This window comes from Cuculus canorus, chromosome 2 (genome assembly GCF_017976375.1).
Source record: "Cuculus canorus isolate bCucCan1 chromosome 2, bCucCan1.pri, whole genome shotgun sequence".
In the NCBI taxonomy this organism is placed as follows: Eukaryota; Metazoa; Chordata; class Aves; order Cuculiformes; family Cuculidae; genus Cuculus; species Cuculus canorus.
Genome location: NC_071402.1, coordinates 22,573,389 through 22,596,290, shown reverse-complemented (window position 1 = coordinate 22,596,290; position 22,902 = coordinate 22,573,389). Strand labels below are relative to the sequence as shown.

The window sequence follows — 22,902 nt, the reverse complement described above, 5'->3', positions numbered from 1 at the left end:
TATGGAGGTCCAAAAAGCCCACCTGTTTTGAAGCTGAAGGTTTTCTACTCAAGAGTTTTACCTGTCCCGCTTACTATTTTGCCAGAAAACCCGTTTTCTTGCATTTCTACCTGTTTCACAAGTCACTCTTGAAAAGCACTACTCCTGTCTTTTTAACAACATTTACAACTTTACACACAGAATAAGCAGAAGAAGCAGTAAGCATAAACTGCAGATATACTTGTATTGCCTTGTATAAGCTTGAATACAGCATCCCAGAGTAGACAGGATTATCATTTTCTAGGAAATCCAAGTATGTGGCATGTCAGAGCCAAAATATGACAGCAACTTCCCCCAAACAGAAAAGACAGGAAAAGAAATGCATAAAAACCAGCATCAAAAGGGACAAAGAATAAACTGATTAGCAGCAGAAATAATCCACAGAAAATTCACTATATATAAGGTTATGTAAAACATCACCTTTTAACTAAAAGGGAAAGAATGTTTCCAAAATTACTTGGATCTGTCTTCTGTGGCACCGCACTAAATGGAAGCGGAACCCAAAAAAGGGCCAACTCACAGACCATTCCTGCTTAGATGGTAAAGTGTCCAAAAGTGGAATCCAACACAGTAATTTCTAAGGTAATTTCTAATCCACTTGGAAAAGATCCTCTCCAGGCAGCAAAGATACTCTCGTAATATCAGGTAGGCATTTCAGGTAAAATTTGGGCTCCTGTCTTACCAAAGATAAGCAATCTGAACAGGACCTAAAATAGCTTCAATTTTAGTTAGAATATTTGCATTATATTAAGATATAAAACAAAGTTTAATCCTGAAAAAAATAATGCAAGGTCTTCCCAATTAAGGAAAAAAATCTCACCTTTGATGTCATGTTCATCCTAGCATTCCACAAACCACCTTTTTAATCAGCAACACCTTTCTAAACCTAACAAAAGACACACACACCTGCACTGTTTTCCTCTACCTGAATCCACATCTCTAAACCTTTTCTTTTTACTTGCTTCACTTTATTTTCTACACACACACTGCTATGGACTTCAGTTACGTGCAAACCCTGAGTGTGAGAAAGAATACAGATTAGAGGTCCAAACAGCCAAGTCTTAGTATTATCTATCAATAGTGTTCAGCTTGTCCAGCGGTGGGGAAGAATGAGGCGGTGGGGAAGGACGAGAAAAGATATACATCTGTTGGAGAAACTATACCAATAGAAATAACTTTCAAGCACAATAAGTACAGCCCACGGTGAAAGGACAAAAATATGGAAGTGAATGTGCTTAGTATCACCTTTTGCTTATCCAAGCCAAGCTGCTCATTTGTAAGTAGGCACTGTCATGCTCCCAATATCCAGCCACAACTACCTCACACAGGTCAAGAGTACACAGACAAGATTCTGCAAAGACAACCCACAAAAAGGAAGGAGAGGACACAAACTTCATGTGCGATCTGCATGGAAGTTATCCCACAAGAACGAACTAGTGTGGGAGAACGTGGAATGAACCCTGACGATGAATGGCACACACTCCACAGCTTACTGTACCATTTCATATAGCAAGCAGGGATCTACTGCATATGTCAAGTTAAACACCCCTCAAGTTTCATGTCTTAAGTATACCTCCTAACAGTGTCCCACAGGAATCATAAGCATTTTCTCCTCTTGGCAAGCAGGAATAATAATTATAGAATAGGAAAATCTACCTTTAAATTCACTGCACTGCCTATATCAAAAGCTGATGGCAAATAAAGTAGAGCTCTATTTGAGATGGCTACTAGACTAGTCTATGAGTAACATGTAAAGTTTCCTTATCTGAGCTTTGTGTCACAAAACCTGAGCACTACCAAAAAAACAGACATCTTTCAATTAGTAAAAAAAAAAAAAAAAATCACAGTCCTTTTTTACTAGTAAAAAAAAAAAGAAGTGATAGGGAAGAAATACACACAGAAAGATGACTTGCATACTCAGTGAACTCTATTAGTAACACCAATCTTAAGAGAGCAGGTCCATCTGTAACAAGCATAGGTCAAAAGACATCTAAGCTTAGTGAAAAGAGGCTGCTGTCAACATTTAAGGGGACAGCACACAGAAGGATGCAAGTGATGAAGTTGGAAGTACTAAACTCTCCTGCAGAAAAAAGAAAGAAAAAAAAAGGTTAAAACTGTCTCAGCTCCCAATTACGTTGTATGCAACTGTTGTAATCCTAAAATTACCAAGTGCTGCCTAATAAGCTTAGAGATCCATGAGGACTTGAATTTGACACAGAACACCACCACTGAAAAAGAAATAGTTCCCCAGCGCCACGTCCCTGCTGGGCTGCTGGTTCTACCCCCACTCTTCCCTTTCCTTGTGCTGCCACCAGCATTCCTGTGAACATCAGTCACAAATTAAATCAACAGAAAAAGAGTAAAGACGTGTTTGCATATTCTGTATCGAAAATATGTTTGTGCAAATAAAAGCTCTAAATAATTTCATAAAAACATTTCCTGCAGCAACAGGAACATTTCTGCTTGCACAGTTGCGTGGTATCGTACTATCAACCCTCTGAAGAAAAAAAACAAATACATATTTAAGATCAGGTTAATTTTAATAATATGATTCAATCATTTTAACTGATGTTGCATGGGAAGAAGAGATGATTTAATCAATTATCTTTAAGGAAGGCAAACTCTTCCACTGAGACCTTTCTGTGGTAACACATATCTCCGACAAAAATGCCTGGACAGATGAAGCTTCAAAAAACTTTCATTGAAGACAACTAAACTATTTCAAAGGACAAAGTTAGAAGCAATATATATTTTGCTCACAAAATTATTTTTGAGGAAATGCACTAGCTCACCATGCTTTTGAATAAGAAGTTTAGTGATGACAGTTTCTGTGTGTAGACACGTGTTCTTTAAATATACCTACTACGAAAATACATGCAAAAACAGCTGTAGGGAAAACAAAACTGAGTTTGTCCAAGCTAACTAAGGACTGCTTCAATTTAATTTCTACAATTTCTAGTCTCTCCAAACTTAGCAGAATACGAGCGAACTATGCTCACACTAAGCAACCAAAGAGGTCGCAGTTCAGGACTACAGGAGCTCAGCCTTCACAAGGGACACCTACTTATCACAAGCTATTTCTTCTCTCAAAGTATCTTTCTATTTCTAGAGATATTTATCTGAGGACCCATCCTTTCACTACATCTTGCTTTGTAAAATGAAGGCTGGAAAACGCAAGAGAGTTACAGAAAAACTCTATTTCAAAATACTGTTTTACAGAAATACTGAACTTTGGAACATTTCAAAGTAACTTTACCCTATTTAAACAAGTCCTTACATCCACAATAGCAAAATTCTGGTTTACAGTTCGTGCTTTTAATGAGGTTGTAAGAATGGAAATCTTCTGTTTTAAAGTAGGCAGGCTGGCCTGAGAATTAATTTTTTTAAAGACTCTACTGACTTCTATAATACACATTCGCCATGGCATGTTCACTGCAGCAGTCAGACAGCAGCAGTCCTACCTTGCCAGTCATCCTCCAGGAATATTTATCCTTTTCAAGTACTTCCATCCTGCCAGCAACCGTTGACAGACAAACAAACAATCAAACCATAAGACATAAGCAGAACTGTGGTACTGCTGTAAGGTTTTAGAATAGGTAATGAATGTACGTTCATCATTCCCCCCATGTGTTAGGAAACTAAAAGTTACAAAAATAAAAAAGGAAAAAAAACCCAAAACCTCACCACCTACATGATCCACACTCACTCAACATCTGCAAGACCTTGTCAAGCAGGCAAGTAACGTGAAAAGCACAGTGCACTGTAAATAGGAATGTCATGTAGCAAGATTTACCTAACTTTCCCCTCAAAAAAAACTTGATATTTAACAGAAACAGTATTTACAGGCGCCAATACCTAACCTGACATTTTGCAGGTTTGGTTAAGTAACGGTTTATCCAGCACATTCATTTGGAACTACTAAAACAAACCCTGCCATCTCAGAGATTAATTCATGTAACAATATAAAGAAAGCTATTTGTCATTTTTCTTTGCAACTTTAGACTACATTTTTAAATGTCAGCTAGGTCTTTAAAGAATACACAGTAAAATTCACTTAAATGAAGCAATCCAAACAAAAGATTAAAGAGGTACAAAATAAAATTGTTTGCAGGTCGCATGTCTCTGGAAAGAAGTCTTTCTGTACCCTGTAAGTAACACTACAGAGTCCTAGATACAGTATTCAGAAGTTTATCTTGGATTTTTCCTGAAGTTGCTCCTTAATAGCCTTAAATAGTTACTTGTGCACTCTAAAGTTAAACTATCAGGCAGGGGCCCCACCACAGAGCTTCCCTCATTTCAGAACCACACAGTGATGGTAAGAGTTGCAGAGAAGGAAAAGGAAAGGTACATTTTTAAAAATAACAACAAGAGCTTGGTAGGGTGAACAACTTCAAGTAGGACAGTTAAGAACAAAACTAATTTACCCCTGGTATATTTTTCTAAGTGATCAGGCCTCTCTAAGAGAGCTTCATACTTCAATTAAGTCTGCAAGTCAACAAATGCATGAGACTTTCACACCCGAGGAGAAAAAAGTACAGAAGAACAGATACAGTTTTCCCTTTCCAAGAGAAAGCTAGCAATAAGCAGATACCCAAGCAGGAAAAAAGAAAACCTAAATCAACTCAAGCACTGGAAAACAGTATTGGGTAACATATCTATCAACACTTAAAAAGTAAATGCCACCACCAACCCTCAGCTGAGACCCTGAAGTGCTCAGGCCACACCAAGCCAGACCCAGGGAGGCAGCTGTGTGGCCCATTAACAGGTTCCATCCCAGCAGAGCTGCAAAGCCTCCAGATCAAAGCCCTATCACACTTGCCTGTCTTGAATCAGGTGGAAATCAACTCCTGTTCCTATCAGTGTCATGAAAACAGTCTCAGGAATGCAGAAACTGACACAAACGAGAAGCTTAAGCAAAGTACGTTTATCTTTGCTTCCTGATGCTAAGATGTCTTGGACAGAAGACACCAATGTAAAGTCACATTCAGCTATCTTCCATGCCACAGTACAACCTACAAAAGGATCCTGCTTCAAATCACCATTTCAAACCTTAGACAGCATTTTCCAAAGAGGCAGGCTTCCAAAACTGCTGTACCAGACATCTTTCTTCTAGCTGAACAAATTAAGAAATAAGGGTGTAAAACATCTTCGCTATCAATGGGACGGTGGAAAAGGGGAAAAGAAAATTAAGGTCTACTCTAAGTATTAAGTCATTCTGGGCAGTAAGGGTGTGTGGACATCCATTAAAAAAATGCTGAAGTATCACATAAAAGCAAGGAATAAAATTGCCTGTAGAAATAATAAAAATCACAACTGTGAGAACAAAATGACAGACTCCACAGTAAGCAATACTACTCAGCAGTGGGGTGGGACAATGTGTTTACAGTATAATACACAGAACACTGAAACAACAAGATGACAACGAAAGTTACTGCTCCACACAGTCAGTAAGCAGGTATACCAATGACTTACACCATGTCCTCCCCCCATTCTAAGAAATATAAACCAGGAATATACAGTTATTGCATATCAAGCCACCACCGACTGCTCAGGAAAGCTCTGCAAATTGTTAGAAGCTGGAAAAGCATCACTGTATGTTTGCTCTATTCTAACACTCTTCTGTCATCCAGCATTGGTCACCGCCACAAACAGGAGGAACACAAGATGGACTGTCAGATAAGATTGTGTGACTGTAACAGCTACTCTTATGTTTCGTGGTTTATAGAACGTGGCTCCTAAACTCTGTTTTCTGTATTGTACGGCCGTCAGTTTGGTAGTTCTGTCCATTTAATAGTCCTCTCTGGAACAACAGTAACATGCTGTGCTTAATCAGTAAGCTTTAGTACAAAGCTAATATGGCAAACATCAAACAAATTAATCTCCTGAAAACTGTTTTCAGCAAGATCACTGAAAAATCTTCAGGTAATACAATGATTGCACAAAGTAAATCTCCTTACAGCAAATCATTATTACTTCATGATCTAACAACACTGTTATAGATAATGACCTATATCTATAGTTAGGCATAAGCTAGGTCACAACAAAAAATAAGCAGGACAAGAAAAATTAGCAAAGACAGGAGAGTAGCAACAACCTCAGAAGATTAAAGACAGATACCCACCCATATCTAATATTCAGAATTCAACATATACTTCATAGGCAGGTAAGACAAGTTACCCATCTTCACCCTACAGAGAGGGTAAGCATATATTTCAATTCTGGTTTTAAGAAAGCAAGGCAGATTTCATATCACCATATCGGAGAACTAAGGGGAACCATAAATATTGTCTGCCTAGACTTTAATGAAGACTTTTGATACTGTCTTCTGTAAGATCCCCACAGAGAAGCTCGTGAAGTACGAATGCATTAGCAGACAGTGATGTGAACTGAACACCGGCCAAATGACTGACCCCAGAGCGTGGTGATCAGTGGCATGAAGCCTCGTTGGAGGCCAGTGACTGGCATTGTACCTAGTGGTCAGCACCAGACCCCACCCTGTTCAACACCACCTTCATTAATGATCTGCATGAGGCAGCAGAGCATACTTCCAGCAAGCCTGCTGATGGCACCAAGCTAGGAGGAGTGACAGATACGCCAGTCATGCTGCCATCCTGAGAACAGCAACCTCCTGATGTTCAGTGAAGGGAAGCACCAAAGTCCTGCACTGGAGGAGGAGGAACCCCATGCACCAGTAAATGCCGGGGATGCCCAGTTGGAAAGCAGCTCCGCAGAAAAGAACCTGGGAGTCCTAGCGGACTTCAGCTTGAATATGAGTCAGCACACCTTGCAGCAAAGGAGGATGGTGTCCTGGGCTGCATCAGACAGAGCATTGCCAGCAGGTCAAGGTAACTGATCCTTCCATTTACTCATCACTGGTGAGGCCAAGCCTGGAGTCCTGTGTCCAATTCTGGGCTTCCCAGTATAAGAGAGATATGAACATACATTAAATAAAAACACATCCAATCCTAAAATAGCTATGACACAACATGACCCCTCTTCCATAATAAAGTTATATGAAAAGTCTGAATATAAACAGAAGGAAATCACAAATGGGACGACGATGGGACAGACGCTAGTCTGTCAGGACTAGCGCATAGCAGTTACAGCGCACCTACACAGATTATTTAGCGTGATATCCAGGGGATTTGTTAGTAAAGTCCATCTACAGCTACAGGTTGCCTAGATGCCTAGTGGTGGTTGTGTGGGAAAAAAATAAAAGTACACTACAGGAGAAGGAGTTGGCCTCAACCGAATGTTATTCTGTAACAGCAGACTCCGAAACATAGGTCACAAGACAGAACTCTGCCTGGTGTAGAATGCATCAAGCCACCATTCTGTGTTCCTAGATTGTGTTCAATCACATGAAGCACTGGTAGCCACAAAGAATCTTTGCTTAATATTTAGCAGGAAGCTAATTCTTCAGCTAGAAGACCACTAAAAGCTAAACAATTGTATCAATCAACTCAGCTGAGTAGGAGTTCCAAATCCTACAACAATGAAACTTGTAAGCTATTTAGCTATCCACCATTTCAGTAAGTATATCCTTCCATGATTGTGTATAACGAAAAGTTAGAAGCCCATGGTCATCTTCAAGGATACCTGAAAAATACTCACATGAAATAAGGTGAGTCGATATTACCATGTTGAGCAACATGTGAACGCTACCTACCAAATGTACCTAGGAAGCTGTACGCTTGTTTGACTAAAACACGTGAAACTTAAAAAAACACATTTAGACAAAGGGGGGGAAAAAAATCCCATTTTTTACTGTCAGTATTGGCTCTAGTGATTCCACTAAAAATAATCCTATCAAAATAAAAGCCCAGTCATTGTAAAATCTTAAAAACTTTGTGTCCCAGAGTGACGGATTGTTAAAGCTCCTTCAAGAGATAATTACGAGCCACCAGGGAGGTTATGTATTTACTAGCACACCAGCCTAAAGCCAGGAGAGCCAGGTTCTGGTCCCAGCTGAGTCTACTATGGGAACTCAAATCATAATCTGTCCACCATTCTCCCTCTTGTTTTATCTCAAAGCTTCTGGAAGCCATGACCACTACGTCCAAAGCTGGAAAATGGCCTTTGATCAGAGCATTCAAGTACTACAAAAATAATTTTAAAAGTAAGAATTATCACATTATTCAACACTTTATTTTTAATAAAATAACTTGCACACAAAGACACAAAGCACAAACAAGTTACTGAATTCTGATTGCTTTTCAGTAACATCTAGTGTGCTTATTCACATGCTGAATTAGTTTTAGCAACAGGGAAAGATCGCTGAACATGTCCCGTCCTTTACTTGCCAATTCTTCCCATTCCAAGGCTTGAAGTCTTCAACAAAAACTCAATCATCACAGTAGTATCTGCCTGTCACTTCTGCAAACTTGTTAAAAAAAAACCCTTTAAAATACCATAAACTCCCCTCCTCACACTGCACCATCTTCCACATCTTTAAACCCTTCCTCTCACTGCATCTTTGATTTAGATAGGAATGGAATGAGACCTGGCAAAGGAAGTAGAGAGCAAGCACCACGCCAGAAAAACAAGCAGCCAAATCACTTTGTCAGATGCACACTGCAGGCAAAATAACTCAAAAAACCCCAGCCTTTCAGGAGCACAGCTCACCACAATAGTTTTCTGCATTACCAAAAAACAGATTCTCTCTTTTCCATCTGTTTGTACTACAGCCACAATACTCCAGGTGATTCCCCTCAGTGAAAACAGTATTTTGGTTCTTTTAGGAAAACTCAGCACCTTGCATACTTCCTGCTTCACATTTTGCCTATGGCGATACTATTTCAGGTAACAAGCTTGCCAGGTACAGATTCTGCACCACAAGTGGAAGAAACAAAGCTTTGGCAGTTCCAGCAAACAGTCTGTTATCCCCCCACGCCTTTCCATGGAGAGCAGGGCAATCCCAGCCAGATTACATTCTGCTTACTCAATCTGCCCCACAGCAACAAGATGCTACAATCACTGGAACATTTTATTATGTACCTTTAAATCCTTGCTCCATAGACAGACACATTTTGCCAAAGTCAGCAAATTGTGTAAATAATGCCTTTAAAAAGGAAAATAAAAACTTAAAAAGAGAGAGAAGGAAAAGTGCTGTCACGGACTAAGCATGGTCAAAGCTGAAGAGAAGAGTTTGAACAACCTAAGAAAAACATCTTCATTATAGATCACAAAACAATAACTCAATTAATTATATTAAAAAATAAAACAATATAAAATTGACTAAAAACCATAAAACCTCTTCAGAAGAATGGTTCTTGATACATGTACTAGAAAGAAAAAAAGATAACATCTCTGATAATTTTCAGGATAGAGAATAGCAAAACTTTACACCATAAATGAAAGAACAAACACTGAGAAACACACTGAAGAAAGTTAACTTTGCAAAATGAACGAGAAATTAAAACCATATCACACTTACTGAAGAAAGTGACAAGCCCCAATGATAGTGACACCAGAGTAAGGCCTACAGCTCTCATTCAACTGCATTCACACGAGTAATTATTTTCCAGTTGAGTTTTTGGTAAAATGCTATAGCACAAACATTTGTCCATATCCAGCCAAAGCCAGGCTCCCTACTACAAACTCTATAGTAAAATTACAATTTTTAGTAGAATCCAGAGATCCCAATCAACATCCATCTCATGGTATCAGAACTATCTATGTAGATAAACAGATAATCTACCCCAAAGGTGAAAAAGGCGAGTTTGAGGAAAAGGAAACCTAATGGAGAATCGAGGATGAAGCATAATGAAAGATTGTAAGCAAATTTTTTTAATGCTGTTTTAACACTGGCTGGCTTAAACTAGGCAGCTACTATTTCTACGCTGCATAAAAAAAGACAAAAATTAGCATCCAGATATGACGGCACACGTGCTGCAGAAAGTAACACCATCAAACCCTGTGTTTGGTGCACAGTCTCTTTCTGGGCTGTTTTCTAATGAGCAGACAAACTACAGCTGCATGGGTATAATTAACCTAGGTTACTCAAGATATTCCCAGCTGCCCACAACACTGATTACTCTCACTAAAAAGCAAAAAAACTCAAACAAATAATAAACACACGCCCTTGAAAGTAGAGTTTGTGGTTGTGTCTTTTTTTTTTGCTGAAGACAAATTTCATAAGATTACCGAAGTCTGCAGTAGCCTTCATGCTTGCATCTGTTGAGTTAAACCATCTTTGTCACAAATTAAATTGGCAGACCTCATGGCTGGCAATAAAACAACAGTAGTTAGAAGTTCCAACACAGTTAATGTCCAAAGTAGTACTAATCATGTGAAGGTTTTCAAATCTTTTTTATTCTGCATTCTTTAATAAAACACCACAATGTAAAATTGAAACAGAAACAAGAGGGACCAAAGCTACTTTGGGACATCTTTTCTGATAAAAGGTAATAACTAGTTAAATCAAGAAAAGTTGTCCGAAACAAAATTACAGAAAATACACATTTAATCTCCATCATAGACATAAACAATTTGAGAAACTGCTAAGAGACATTTTACAGTATAATGCCAGCAGCTTTGGGATTACAAATACTAGCCAATGAGACAAATTTGCCATAAGGTCCTATGTTAAAGATCATTTTTAGAACTGCAACAAAATAATCACAAGGAGATGCTACAAAAGGTGGCAAAAATACCGCAAAACCTTTCTGCACCAATGCAGACTGGTACACTGCACTTTAAAGCACAGTAGCTAAGACTTGCTGAAAGACAGGGTGAAGCATATTTACCATGAGAAGTTCCCCTGACAAGTGCTGGCAGTAGCAGTGAGACTTGTCAGAGTAAGACAAAATTTTCAAAGGCAGCAAATTCAATAGTTACATCACTCCTCAGCTGGAACCAAACTGGCAGTTTCACATAAATGTAGATGACCAGTGTGCCTACCTCAGGCCTTTCTGCTCACTTTCAAGCAGGAGGTGTTCCGAATAGACAACTTCATTCCTTTGTATCAGTGAGGCAGTACACATTGTCTTTTAAATGTAACAAAAAGCTCTTCAACTTGAAACAAAATTGCTACTTTTCCTTGGAGGAGAAGTAGAGCAGAGAGTCTATTGTCAAAATATTTCTATGCCAGAAAGGCAAAATAATTAAGATCTGAAACCTGGATAATTGTTGCTGTGGTGGACTAATGGGCTGTGACCATCCTCAATTAAACTGACAGGCTTACAGTCTTGGACAAGATACGTGTGTACCTTGAAAATCACATTTGCACACTTACTTCATTATTTTTTCTCCTAATCCTTCCTCCCAACTTAAAATCCTCTGTTCACTTCAACTAGGCCTTGTTCCCATGTTTTCTCTGGGCCCTATACAAATGCCAACTACTGCAGTCTTCTATCTGAAGTTGTTAGCAAGACTCAAATCCTTATCAAACTTCACTGGATTAAAAAAAGTTTGTGCAACTGAAAGCACAAGCAGTTTTTGTAAATGGTTTTCTTCTGCATAAGTTGCACTCAAGTTCATGCAGGGAAAAACAAAACTGCAGCTTTTACAAGGAGCATCTTACAAATTTAACTACCTAGATTGCTGCTAGTGTAATCACTACAACAAAAAGTACCTTGAAATCCCTCCTCCTCCTTTATGTAATTTTCAAATACATATTACTGCCTATTTCATTTAAGTAATAGTATTTAAAGATGACCTTAGAGATCATCTAGCTCCAACCCCCCCTGCCATGGGCAGGGACACCTCCTACTAGATCAGGCTGCCCAAGGCCCCATCCAATGTGGTCCTGAACACCTCCAGGGACGGGACATCTACAACTTGCCTGGGCAACCTGTGCCAGTGCCTCACCATTCTCATGGTGAAGAAATTCTTCTTAATGTCTGGTCTAAATCTGCCCCTCTCCAGTTTATGCCCCTCTCCAGTTTATACCCCTTCCCCCTCGTCCTATCCCCACAAACCTTTGTAAACAGTCCCTTCCCAGCTTTCTTGGAGCCCCTTCAGGTACTGGAAGGTTGCTATAAGATCTCCTCAGAGCCTTCTCTTCTCCAGGCTGTGAACAACAGCATCCTTCTCAGCCTGTCCTCATAACAGAGGTGCTCCAGCGCTCTGATGATCTTTGTAGCCCTACTCTGGGCCTGTTCCAACAGTTCCATATCTTTCTTATGTTGAGGATTCCAGAACAGGACACAATACTCCAGATGAGGTCTCACAAGAGAGGAACAGAGGGGCAGAATCACCTCCAGCACCCTGCTGGCCATGCTTCTTTTGATGCGGCCCAGGATACAGTTGGCCTTCTGGGCTGCAAGCGCACATTGCTGGCTCATGTCAAGCTTCTCATCAACCAGCACCTCAAAGTCCTTCTCTGCAGGGTTGGTCTCAATCACATCATCCCCCATCTTGCATGGAAACCAGGGATTGCCCCGACCCAGGTGTAGGAACAATTAACCATGTGTAACTGTAAGAAGGCAGCTGCAACACCCTGCAGAGCTTGCCACACTTAGGTACACCTTGGCTGTTTTTCTCTAGTGTTCATTTATTTTTCACACAAATGTAATGGCTTGCAGAACAGTTATCTACTTAAATTTTAGATAGTTTAAGAAAAAAGTGTCTTACCCTTTACAACTATTTCAGAGTTTACTTACAAATATTTGACAAATATCTTTTATAAAAGTATCCTACTTAGCAACTATAACATTTAATAAATACATACTCACTATACCAAAATGACCTTAAAAGCATTGATTATATACTTTAGCTTTTACCAAGAACTAGCACATAGGTGTCATTGATAAACTTACTTTTCTTAGAATTAAAAAGTTGTTTTCTGGCAGCTCTGGCTCGCATTGCCAACCTTTAAATATGTGGCTGAACTACTATTTTACTAAATTCCTTGTGACAGGGCACAACTACTCTCAGCCTGGATTACATTCACAGTACAGTTTCACATTACAGTACCCAAAATAAATGTGCTGCTTTCAAAATGGAAGGAACTCAACCCTGCTTCCTCTTCCCCGTTCTTCACTCCCAACTCCCCCTCCTGCAGCACTTTTCAAAATAACCCCCTTTTAATCCATCTACACTGATGCTCACTCAACCAGGAGACGAACCAGATCAACTTCCTAATCCACAAAAATGTATTTACTTCACTTTACTAGGGTAAGCTTTGATTCATTTTAGCAAATTAAGTCAATTCACTGTGCTATCAGACACTTAAAAATTAGTGCAAGGTAAGAAGTGGGAAAACAAACACACACACACCCCTCAGAAGGGAAAAATTACTTTGACTTATAACATCTCAGGAAAGTTTCAGCAACAACATTCACAGACACTTAGATCTACTGTCTCTAAAAAACAGTGTCTGCAACATAGCAAACAACTGTAACCAGAAGAGGACCCTGGCAGAGCAAAGTCCAAAAAGGCCTGGTCTATTTGCCTATGTGTAAGTAGCCTTTCACATTTAACCAGATATGAAATGATGCTTCTACCTAAGCACCAATGTTCAACTTCCCAAACTACCATCCTTAAACAATATTACCAAAATAAGATCAAATCTTAATGCACTGCTTCTCAACTTATGAATCCTGTAAGGGTCTGCATACCCATAGAGGTAGTGCAAGCCTTTTGACACAGCTAAACCATTATATTCTTAAAAAAAAAAGTGTTTCCAATTAAGAGCCTGATGATGATGATGATGATGATAATGTCACGACAGTCATGTCATTTCCTCACTCTCTTCTCAAAGAAGCCAATTTAGATTTTATTATGTTTTCAAGAAACTACTCCTAAAAACAAAGTCAGGGCTTGTCCCATTATAAAGTCTCATCAAGTAAGTGTAAATCAAGGATTAAAGTACTACATCAGCAATGGTCTCCCTGTAATTAAACCATCTATTCCTGTTTGAGGCAGGCTAACTTCACATTTGCTAAAGTAGATTAGGAAACAGTTTAAAGCACACCAAAATAAATCACTTGAGCTAAAAGAAGCACTATATTATCTGCACACAACTTGTAGGTTTTCTATTTAAGAACAAGCCAGCTAGTCCCTTCTGTCCCCTCAACTTTGAGCAGCAATGCAGATTACACCTGAATAACAGCCGGGAAGTTGACGCTAAGGCTGCCTTCCCTTCCGTAAGCGGACAGGTACTCTCCCAGCATGCCTGGGGACATCAAAGGGAAAGTTCAGGGCTAAACAAACACTTGTGTTACTAGGAGCACTCTCTCCCTCTCCCTCTCCATGCTTAGCTCCTGCAGACATGTGGGGCCAGGACACCAGCTCCACATCCCTGCTGGCTGCCTGCACAGAATCACACCACACCCTACGCCAGCTCCATCCAGCAATATCTGCTTGGGATTTTTAACAGATTTGCTCATCAGTAAATGCAAAGGGGAGGCAAGAAAATCTGCCAGAGCAGCAGCCCACATGCCCACTGATAACCTGCTTGTTACCCTGAAATGATGTTTTCATGTACATAAACTACAAGATGCACAGGCACAGATTAGAAGGGTATGTTCTTACTATGTGCTTTTTCCACAGAAACTGATTAATTATTAGAGGGTGTAAACAATGCAGGAAATGTGAAGTTCACTAGTGAAACTTTCAGTTCAGGTATGGCCTAAAGTAAGTAATATACAAATAACAGAAAAAAGCATTGATTATATTATTAAGGGAAAAACAAACTCACATAACAGCAAGACAATCCTTTCTTTCCTCAAAACTGACCCTACATGCTCACTGAAGCTTGGAATGAATTTTTCTCAGTGACATTACTTGTTTCAAAGAGCTTAACCACTTCTTAACACTCATCTTAAATTCAGAATATGCTCTATTTAACCAAATTCAGTACATCTCATCTTCAAGAGGAAAGAAGAAAGCACACTGACATTGCATCAATGACCACTTCAATCATTACACTTACCCTATGCTAGGACTTAAGTGGCTTAGCTGACAAATATTTTCTTAGTATAAGGTAAACACAAAGGCAAAGCCTTGAGATGAATCCTGTCCCTGTTCATGCGTGGAAAGCCAACCTCATAAGGTGAAGGAACCCTCCCCTTCCCATTCTACAGAGCCACAAGTTAAACTGGAAGGTTTCAAAACAGGCAAGAAATGGTTATTTGTCATGGTTACACCCACTTCCTGACCCAACATAAAATGAAGAAATACACTAAGAATTTACTAAGATTGACTTATCTATGAAATTTTGTGTCAAACATCCTTCACAAAGTGTCTAACCCTGAAACATACGTGAAACAGGTGGATAACCAACAAAATAAATCTTACATCCACTGTACCGGAAGTTAGGCATCTCTCTTTCAAAGATTAAAGCCGTTATTTACATTCCAAATACTTTATGGAGCTGTTCCTCAAACTGCAGGCCATACCTCATATTTCTCCCATTAAACTTTTCATATTTAGTTTGCAGAGAACAAATCACTTGGGGAAAAAATCCAAGTTGCCCATCTTCCTAAATCAGCTTTCTCCAGTAAGCTTAATTACCTCAATTCATCCTAAAAAAAAGCTTTGCTTACTATCCATTTAAAAAAAAAAAATTAATCTTAACACAACTGCAAAACTAAATAAAACCTTCTCCTCTACAAGCCTTCTTCACCACAACTAGTTTCCAGGCATCTGAGTGAATACCATGAACAAGCCAAGACTGCTTCAACAGATTTGAGAGAGGTCTAATAACCACCATTAAGGTACAATATTAACTAGTATTTTAAAAAACACGAGTGAAGAAGTAATTGCAGATGATGAGTAGGTTTGCTCAGGTGTCTTCACAATTGTTTGTGGTTCTACAGTTACTTTTTCTTTCAAAGCATTTTACCATTCTCTGAGTTGCTACAGGAAGAACAGGGATAACAAACTACAGAGAAAATCTAATAAGAACTGAGAGACACAAACTGCACGAAACCAAACTGAATGCACCGCCCCCCCCCTCCGCTTCCTCACATTTTGAAGACTGCTTAAGAACAGAGTAATACTTCAGGAGAATGTTTTCCAAACACGCTTCACCCCCTTCACACATCTACACTGATTATACAGCACAATGCATCGAATACTTTAGAATAAAATTTCAAAACTGTCATGTATCCTGAACACAAAGGGATTGCACCAATAAATCCCCTGTGTTTTAAAATGTGATTATTCCTTAGATGCAGAACACGGATCCATTACTGAAAGCAATACCATTGATCATGTTCTACATACACTACAAACGAAAGCACATAATGCAGAATTATCGTCCCAAAATCAGATTCTGAGAAGCAATTATCATTCAGAATAAAGACAGAAAAAAACTAACTTGGGCTACTGACCATCATCTGCAGTGCAGCCTCAGAAAAGCCTATAAAGTGTGATGAGGGGAAACAGAGACAGGAAACTTTCCAAGACCCTAACTTCCATATGAATGTTCATAAGAATTTATTAAGCTATCTAGATCCTGATCTACACTGACAGAACAGTAATAAGTAGCAATGCTACTGATAAAATTGAACTGACATTTCCAGCACATATGTGTGTGCCTCAACTGTATTTATGAATCATGCTGATTTCACTGCATTACAAGTTCTGATACACAGCTACCACACTTCTAGTAAAATTATATTTATGAAGTGGAAATTTATGACTTGCAGCTCAGATCAAGGAGCCACTTGATTTTTCAGAATAAGTCACAACTTAACAGCACTTCTGCAGCCTTCTCCATCTATTAATTACCACATATTATAAAGCTTCCTGTATCAAATGAAGTTGAAAGAGCTGCTGCAGCAGTAAAAAGAGGGGGGACGGGGGAGCAGGGGTAGAAGAAAGTAAGGGGAAAAAAAAAAGAAAAATTTGGAAGCATTATGAAGACTGAAGGGCCATCACATTAAGTCAACAAATCAGGCGACACTAAAAAAAAAAAAAAAAAACAGGTAAGCTGTCTTGCTCAGAGCAAAGTGTGATAATTACATGATAAATGTTTTTCTCAGGGCCTATCAACACTAAAACACAAAAAGAAAAACCACTGGGGTCCTTTCAAGTTCAAAGTCCTATATTTTAGCCTAAATCAAAACAGTACAATGAAGAAGCAGAAGAATTCCTGGTACAGCATCACTTCTCAAGAGTTTGTCACTCTAAAGGAAGATGTATGCCAAATCTGAATGTATTACAGTGGAGAAAATCAAACAATCCCTTAGGAATGGGTAGGCCTCCTAGGAAGCAGGATCCTGTAAAATGAATTATTCAGTTAAGTAAAAAAATATACTCTACACTGACACACTTCACCTTTCAAATCTATTTTATCATTTAGAAGTTTCTTTTCCCTGTTTAAGTGCAGGGATGATGCAGTTTGGGAGAAATTTTATCTTTGCAATGACCTATTTTCCTCACCACAATTCCTCAAACCTCAGCTGTTTTAGCAGAGGCATCTCCGCAAAGATGGGACTAGGAAAAGTGACCTAGCTACAAACAATAGCGGAAGTGAGCTGGACCCTGGCCTACTCCAAAGCCTGGAAAGATCAAAACCAAAAGAATATAACTAATAGCTCATATTTCAACACTATTTATAAAAATTAAATAATATTTATCTATAGCACATAAAAATGCTAGTTTATATCCAGTGATGACTGAAAGATCTCGATTTAGTCCCACATAAACATATAAGAAATTCAAGACGAAAAGTTACATGTTTCTGAAGATTTTCTATATAAAAGAAGTAAAATTTACAAGACATAATACACACTATGATTACTACAGAAGAAATACCTGACAGCCACACCAAGTGCTGTCAAATACACATCAAGCAGCAAATAAAATCCGACTGGCAGATTTATTTTCTCCCAAGCACTCCAATATCCCCCCAGCCTGCAATCTCTCCCTTTAGCCCAAGCTAAAGCTCCCCACGAGGTTCTAAAGTGACGGTGCTGCCGTGCTCGCCACCGTTCCCCCCCCGGACACGGGGCCTCCTTTCTCATCGCAAAGCGCAACCCGTGCGGCGGGGCGGCCGCGTGTGACAGCCCCGCCGCGCCGCCTCTCTCCCCGCTCCCGTCGCTCCCGCACACCCCATTGTCCCCCCCGATCCATCTCGCACCGGGACCCCCGGGTGGCCCCGCCGAAGGTCACGGCCCCCGGTTCCCTCCCCTCCCCCCGAGGGGGCCGAGCCGCGCCGGCCCCTCCCTCCGCCCCTCACCGGTCATTGAGCTGGTCCTCGGTGCCCGGCAGCGGGTGCACCACGAAGTGGATCGAGGTCATGTTCCGCGCCGCGGCCGCCCCCGGCGGAGGGAGGGAGGGAGGGAGGGAGGCGGGCGGGGGCCGGGCACACAATGGGGGCGGGGGGGTGGGGGGGAGAGCGGGGGACGCTCGGCCTCCGCCCCTCCCTTCCCTCCCCCGGGGGCCGCTCGCGGCCGCCCGCGGAGCCCTCGGCTTCACCCGCCGCGGGGCGGGGGCGCGAGGAAGAAGAGAAAGAGAGAGAGCCCGCCACGATCCGGCGCCGGGAGGAAGGCTCGGCCCGCACCGCGCTCACGCACGCGCCGCCATCTTAACTTCCAGCGGGCCCTTCTCCCTCCCTCCCCTCCCTCCGTGCGCCGCGGCGGGGAGGGGCGGGGCGGCGGCGCGCGCCCGCCCTAGCAAGACTCGCGCTGACTGGCGCGCGCGCCGCGCCGCGCCGCCCCCACACTAAGCGCGAAGACGATTGGCCCGGGGAGGGCCCCTCGCCGAGCGCGGTGACGTCATGGCGCAGGGGACGTACGGGATTACGTGCTCCCCCCACTCCCCCTTCTCCTCCTCCGAGAGGGCGGGTGGGGGCGGGGCGGCGCGCGCGGGTCTCCCCGAGGCGACAGGCGGGATCTCCTGTTCCCCACCGTTCCGGGGCCTGGGCGGCGCTGGTTCCCGGCGGCTGGGGCGGCTCCGAGGCGGCTGGCCCGGCTCTCGGCGCGGGCAGCAGCGCCTCGGCCTGCCCCGCCGGCCTGTGGTGGCGCCGGGGCGCTGCGAGGCGGCCTGCGGGGGTGAGCGGGGATGGGGCGAGGCCGTGCCCGGCCCCGGTGGGGATCGTCCCGGGGCAGGCGTGGCCGCAGGCGTCTTGAACCCGACGACCTGCGGTACTGGCCCCCCGCGGCCGCCTGCCCGCCTTGTAACTCGTAGTCACGGCAGCCCAGTCAGGCTTCCCTCCGGCGGCCCGAGTTCGCCGCCCCTTTGCAGGGTGTAGCGGACTAAAAAGTTATCCCGTAAGCCCATGAAGGGCTCGATCTGGCTGCGCGCCCTCCTCCCGGGCAGGGTTGAAGTGTTCTGTTCCAAGAGAACATACCTTGCAAATGGAGACGGTTTTAGCAAATTTACATCTCAATCTGCTGAAAGTTGAGTAACAAAGTCAATAAAGCAGCCATTTGTTTCTATAGAAACTAACACTTCGGCTGAGATTGTACCAGGCTTTGATTTTTATTTTTTTTTTTTCTTTGGAATTTGCTGCTTTGCTTAGTTTCAAGAAATCAGAAATTTAACAAACCAGTTTGGAAGTTTTTAGCATGTGAGGAGTGTTGGCAGTCACATGATACAGAAAAATCCTAGGACCTAGTTCAGTGAGTTATGATTCGTTTCTGAAGCTGTGTAATCATAAACCATGGAAATGTCAGTTCATTCCTCCACTACGAAATCTAAGGGATTTTGCAACTTGCTATTTTCCTTTCCCCTTTCTTCGCTGGCTCGTTCTCCAGTACAGCCGGAAGGAGCTGATCCAAGAATCGGCTGACATAGCTGCTTGCAACTCAGTGATTTGGAAAGTTTGTGAAGTTTTTGTTCAGTACAGCTATCACTAATATGAGGAAAAAGAGAAGGAACATTCAGTTGATGTGTTCCATGTTTCTTATTCTGAGGCACTGTTTCCCCATATGTTATGTTCTGTTCTCAAGTGACAGTGATATTCAAATGGATTCAAGAATACTAGTAAGTAATTTAGCTTATCAGGTAAGGAAGATCCTAACAGGTTCACAGGGTATGAAATAGGACTCATTTTAGGTTTGACAGTAAGACAGTGCACTAGCTGTACTTTTAAAAATTAGTAGATCATTATTTACTTTTTTTTCCTGTTTAGGACAGAGCTAAATATTTTTTTGATTATTTAGTTCTGCATTTGACTGTACTGGTTTGTTAGTTTTGCTGTGCTTTTTCTTTTTTTTTTTTTTTTTAAATATCAGTCTTTATGCTTTTCCAGAAAAGAAATATGTTGTATATTGCAGTATTGCAGTGGGAAATTCTTCTAAGCCGTCTTGACTACAGTTGTTTTGTCAGAATTACTTGCATGTTTTGATAATCACCTGAAAAACCTTGCATCTCAATTTGATTATGTTTTTCTAAACAAAAAAATAATACTAACCTTTGACAGTCATTCCTCTTTTCCATTAAACTGTAGGAAGATGAGTAACATGAATTCTTGCAGTAGGTCTTGTTGCATCCTAGGGTCTGGGAAGCTCCAGATACTTACATTTGCTTCCAGGGTCAAGATCTAGTTCTCCAAAGCGTTTACATTTCCAAATAACACGACAAGTTCAGTGGACTCTCTCAGGGGCTCAGCATTAGCCATAAGGAAGAGATTTCCATTACTCTCTTTCACCCTTCACACCAAGCTTTAAAAGTTAATGGGCTGTGGAAACCTATTGGATAAAAGACAGGAAAGGAGCTGGAAAAGCCCACAGGGGCACACCTCTGTTAGGCTCAGCAGTCTGCTGTTGGCATTTCCAAGTAATCATTTCTATAGCTTGATTTACATTATGACTGATCCTCAGTTTTAGCTGTTGTGCACGGCTGTGCCAGTGCAAACATTTAGCATAAGCAAAAATGAAAAAAAAAAAAAAATTAAGATTGATTCCACTGGAACTTGCGCTTGGAGCCAGAATAAACCTGAGTAGTGCAAATGTCAGCTGTTGTTCATGCTAAGAGTTTATAGTGCTGTCTGAAATGGCAACTCATCCTGTGTGTCCATGAGAGAACACAAAACCAAGCAGTCATCCGGCTTTGTTACTCTTACAGGAGTTTGTAACACGTCACTGTCAGAAGCACCCATACTTCTCTGAGGAGAATGCAGGACTGCATCTTGCTTGTCTTTGGAGGACCAGTAAGTGGCAATGCATTGGATGCCTGTCTTGTCCACTGATAGACGTCTTGGAAGAGAATGACACAAGTAACAGCTTGATGGTTCTTTAATTATCTGAAATTACTCTGAATAGCATTGTTTTCTGACAGTAGAACTGCTCATTCTTACAACTTCTGTTTTTTTAAGCACTTCAAAATAAAACACTCTTCCTAAACCCTCTCTCTGGATTGTCCAAGTCTGTTGGATGACAACATCCAATTCTGAAATGGTATTTAAAAATTCATATTTACCAAGTCATGAAAAAAAATCAAGAACCAAACTACATTTCCTTTCTTTACAAGATGTATCTTTAAGACGGGACTTCTGTCTTGGCCTGAGAAACTGAGGTCCGTGTGTTACACAACTCCTTGGTGTGTCGATGGGGCTATTTTCAGGCCTGCTGATAAAGCTGCAGCTTCCTTATGAAGGTGCAGCTATAAATACACCAACACCTAACCAGCAGAACAAGTTCCTTGCTGGTGTGCTCGTCTGTACTAGAGTTTTTGCCAGCTTGGAAATACCATATAAAATAACTCCTGGGGGATTTCTGCTATTGTGTTTTGGTGAGAGTCAGCATTTCCTGAAGTTTTCAGACTGGTAGAGGCGCGTGGGCTGGAAGGGACCTCTGGAAGTCATCTCGTCCAACCTCCTGGACCACACACATCCAATCCAGTAGGTTGGGAACTTTCCCATCGGGAATAGCTTCTGAGTAACGTGGACTGGGACAGACTTATTCCCAACTGGTTGCTAAACTTACTCCGCAGCTGCTGGACTGGTGCTTTGCACAGAAGTCTGTTAGTCCTAGAGGGAGGGGACCTGCTGGAGGCTGGAGGATTAGGGTAGAAAGACTGCAAGGGACTTTGCTCTGTAAACAGCGCAAGCAGATGCTGGCAGGTATACCACCAGCAGTGGTGCTTGCAGCTTGATGGAGTGTGCTGAAGTCAGGGAGGAGGCCCTGAGCAGAGGAAAGGCTTTAGACAGCTAAGGAGAGCCCCAACACATGCTTTCCAGGCTGATGACTCCAGATGTCCATAGAGATGATGTCAGACTGGCAGCATACCATTGTATTTTGCTGTGGAAGAAGTGACGCCTGCATTCCTGGAAATTTCAACAAGAATGCTGTGGAGAAAACTCCAGCTTCTAGATTGTTTCTGAGGCTGAGCAGAAGTCCCTGTAGTGATCAACAGTACACTGCAAGGAAATTTTGTTTCCAGTACCTCATGCCGCTAACTGAAGCAAAGCATGGCCCTTTGCTGGCTCCTGTTCTGCCTCTGTTTAGGTACAGCGTATAGGTACAGCGTAAGAGTAGTTTGTTTGGAGCTCAGGCTTTTAAACCATATCTGTGTGTTTTGCAACACAAGTACCTGCTTAGTTTGCAGATTAACACTAGAAATTGGGCAATTCCAGCTGAGGAGGGCTATGCTGCCAGCCATTTGCTTTCTCCTGTCTCAGTCTGTGCTTTGTCATGCTTGTGTCCCAGGCTGTCATAGCCTGATTTTTTAATACATTGTTTATGACAGCTGAAACTTTGCCTTGATGACAAGTATTGTTTATGATCTCTTATTTTCTAGCTTGTACCTGACTGTCAAGTGAAGGGGTCGCTGTAATAGAAAAATCATTTCTATTGTGTCTTGGGCACAAAAAGATACTGATTAATTAAGAAGTATTGTTTAAGGTCACAAAAAAACAGGTAACTTATTAAAGTTCAGAGCCGATGAAATCTTGTTTCCCGTGGATTTTTTCTTACAGTGGGTACTTTGGTGCCTAATAGTATACGCAACATTTCTCTTTGCCCT

At 41.5% G+C, this 22,902-nt stretch overlaps 1 protein-coding gene across 1 annotated transcript in view; it reads right to left on the bottom strand.

Moving 5' to 3' along the window:
• The window catches only part of UBR5 (ubiquitin protein ligase E3 component n-recognin 5), an 88,003-nt gene extending 69,732 nt beyond the window's left edge, over window positions 1-18,271 (bottom strand). The window contains exon 1 of the mRNA XM_054058523.1: window positions 18,173-18,271. Coding sequence (XP_053914498.1) covers window positions 18,173-18,234 — 62 coding nt within the window. The 5' untranslated portion in view covers window positions 18,235-18,271. The remainder of the gene's footprint in view (window positions 1-18,172) is intronic.
• Between the last annotated feature and the right edge of the window lie 4,631 nt (window positions 18,272-22,902).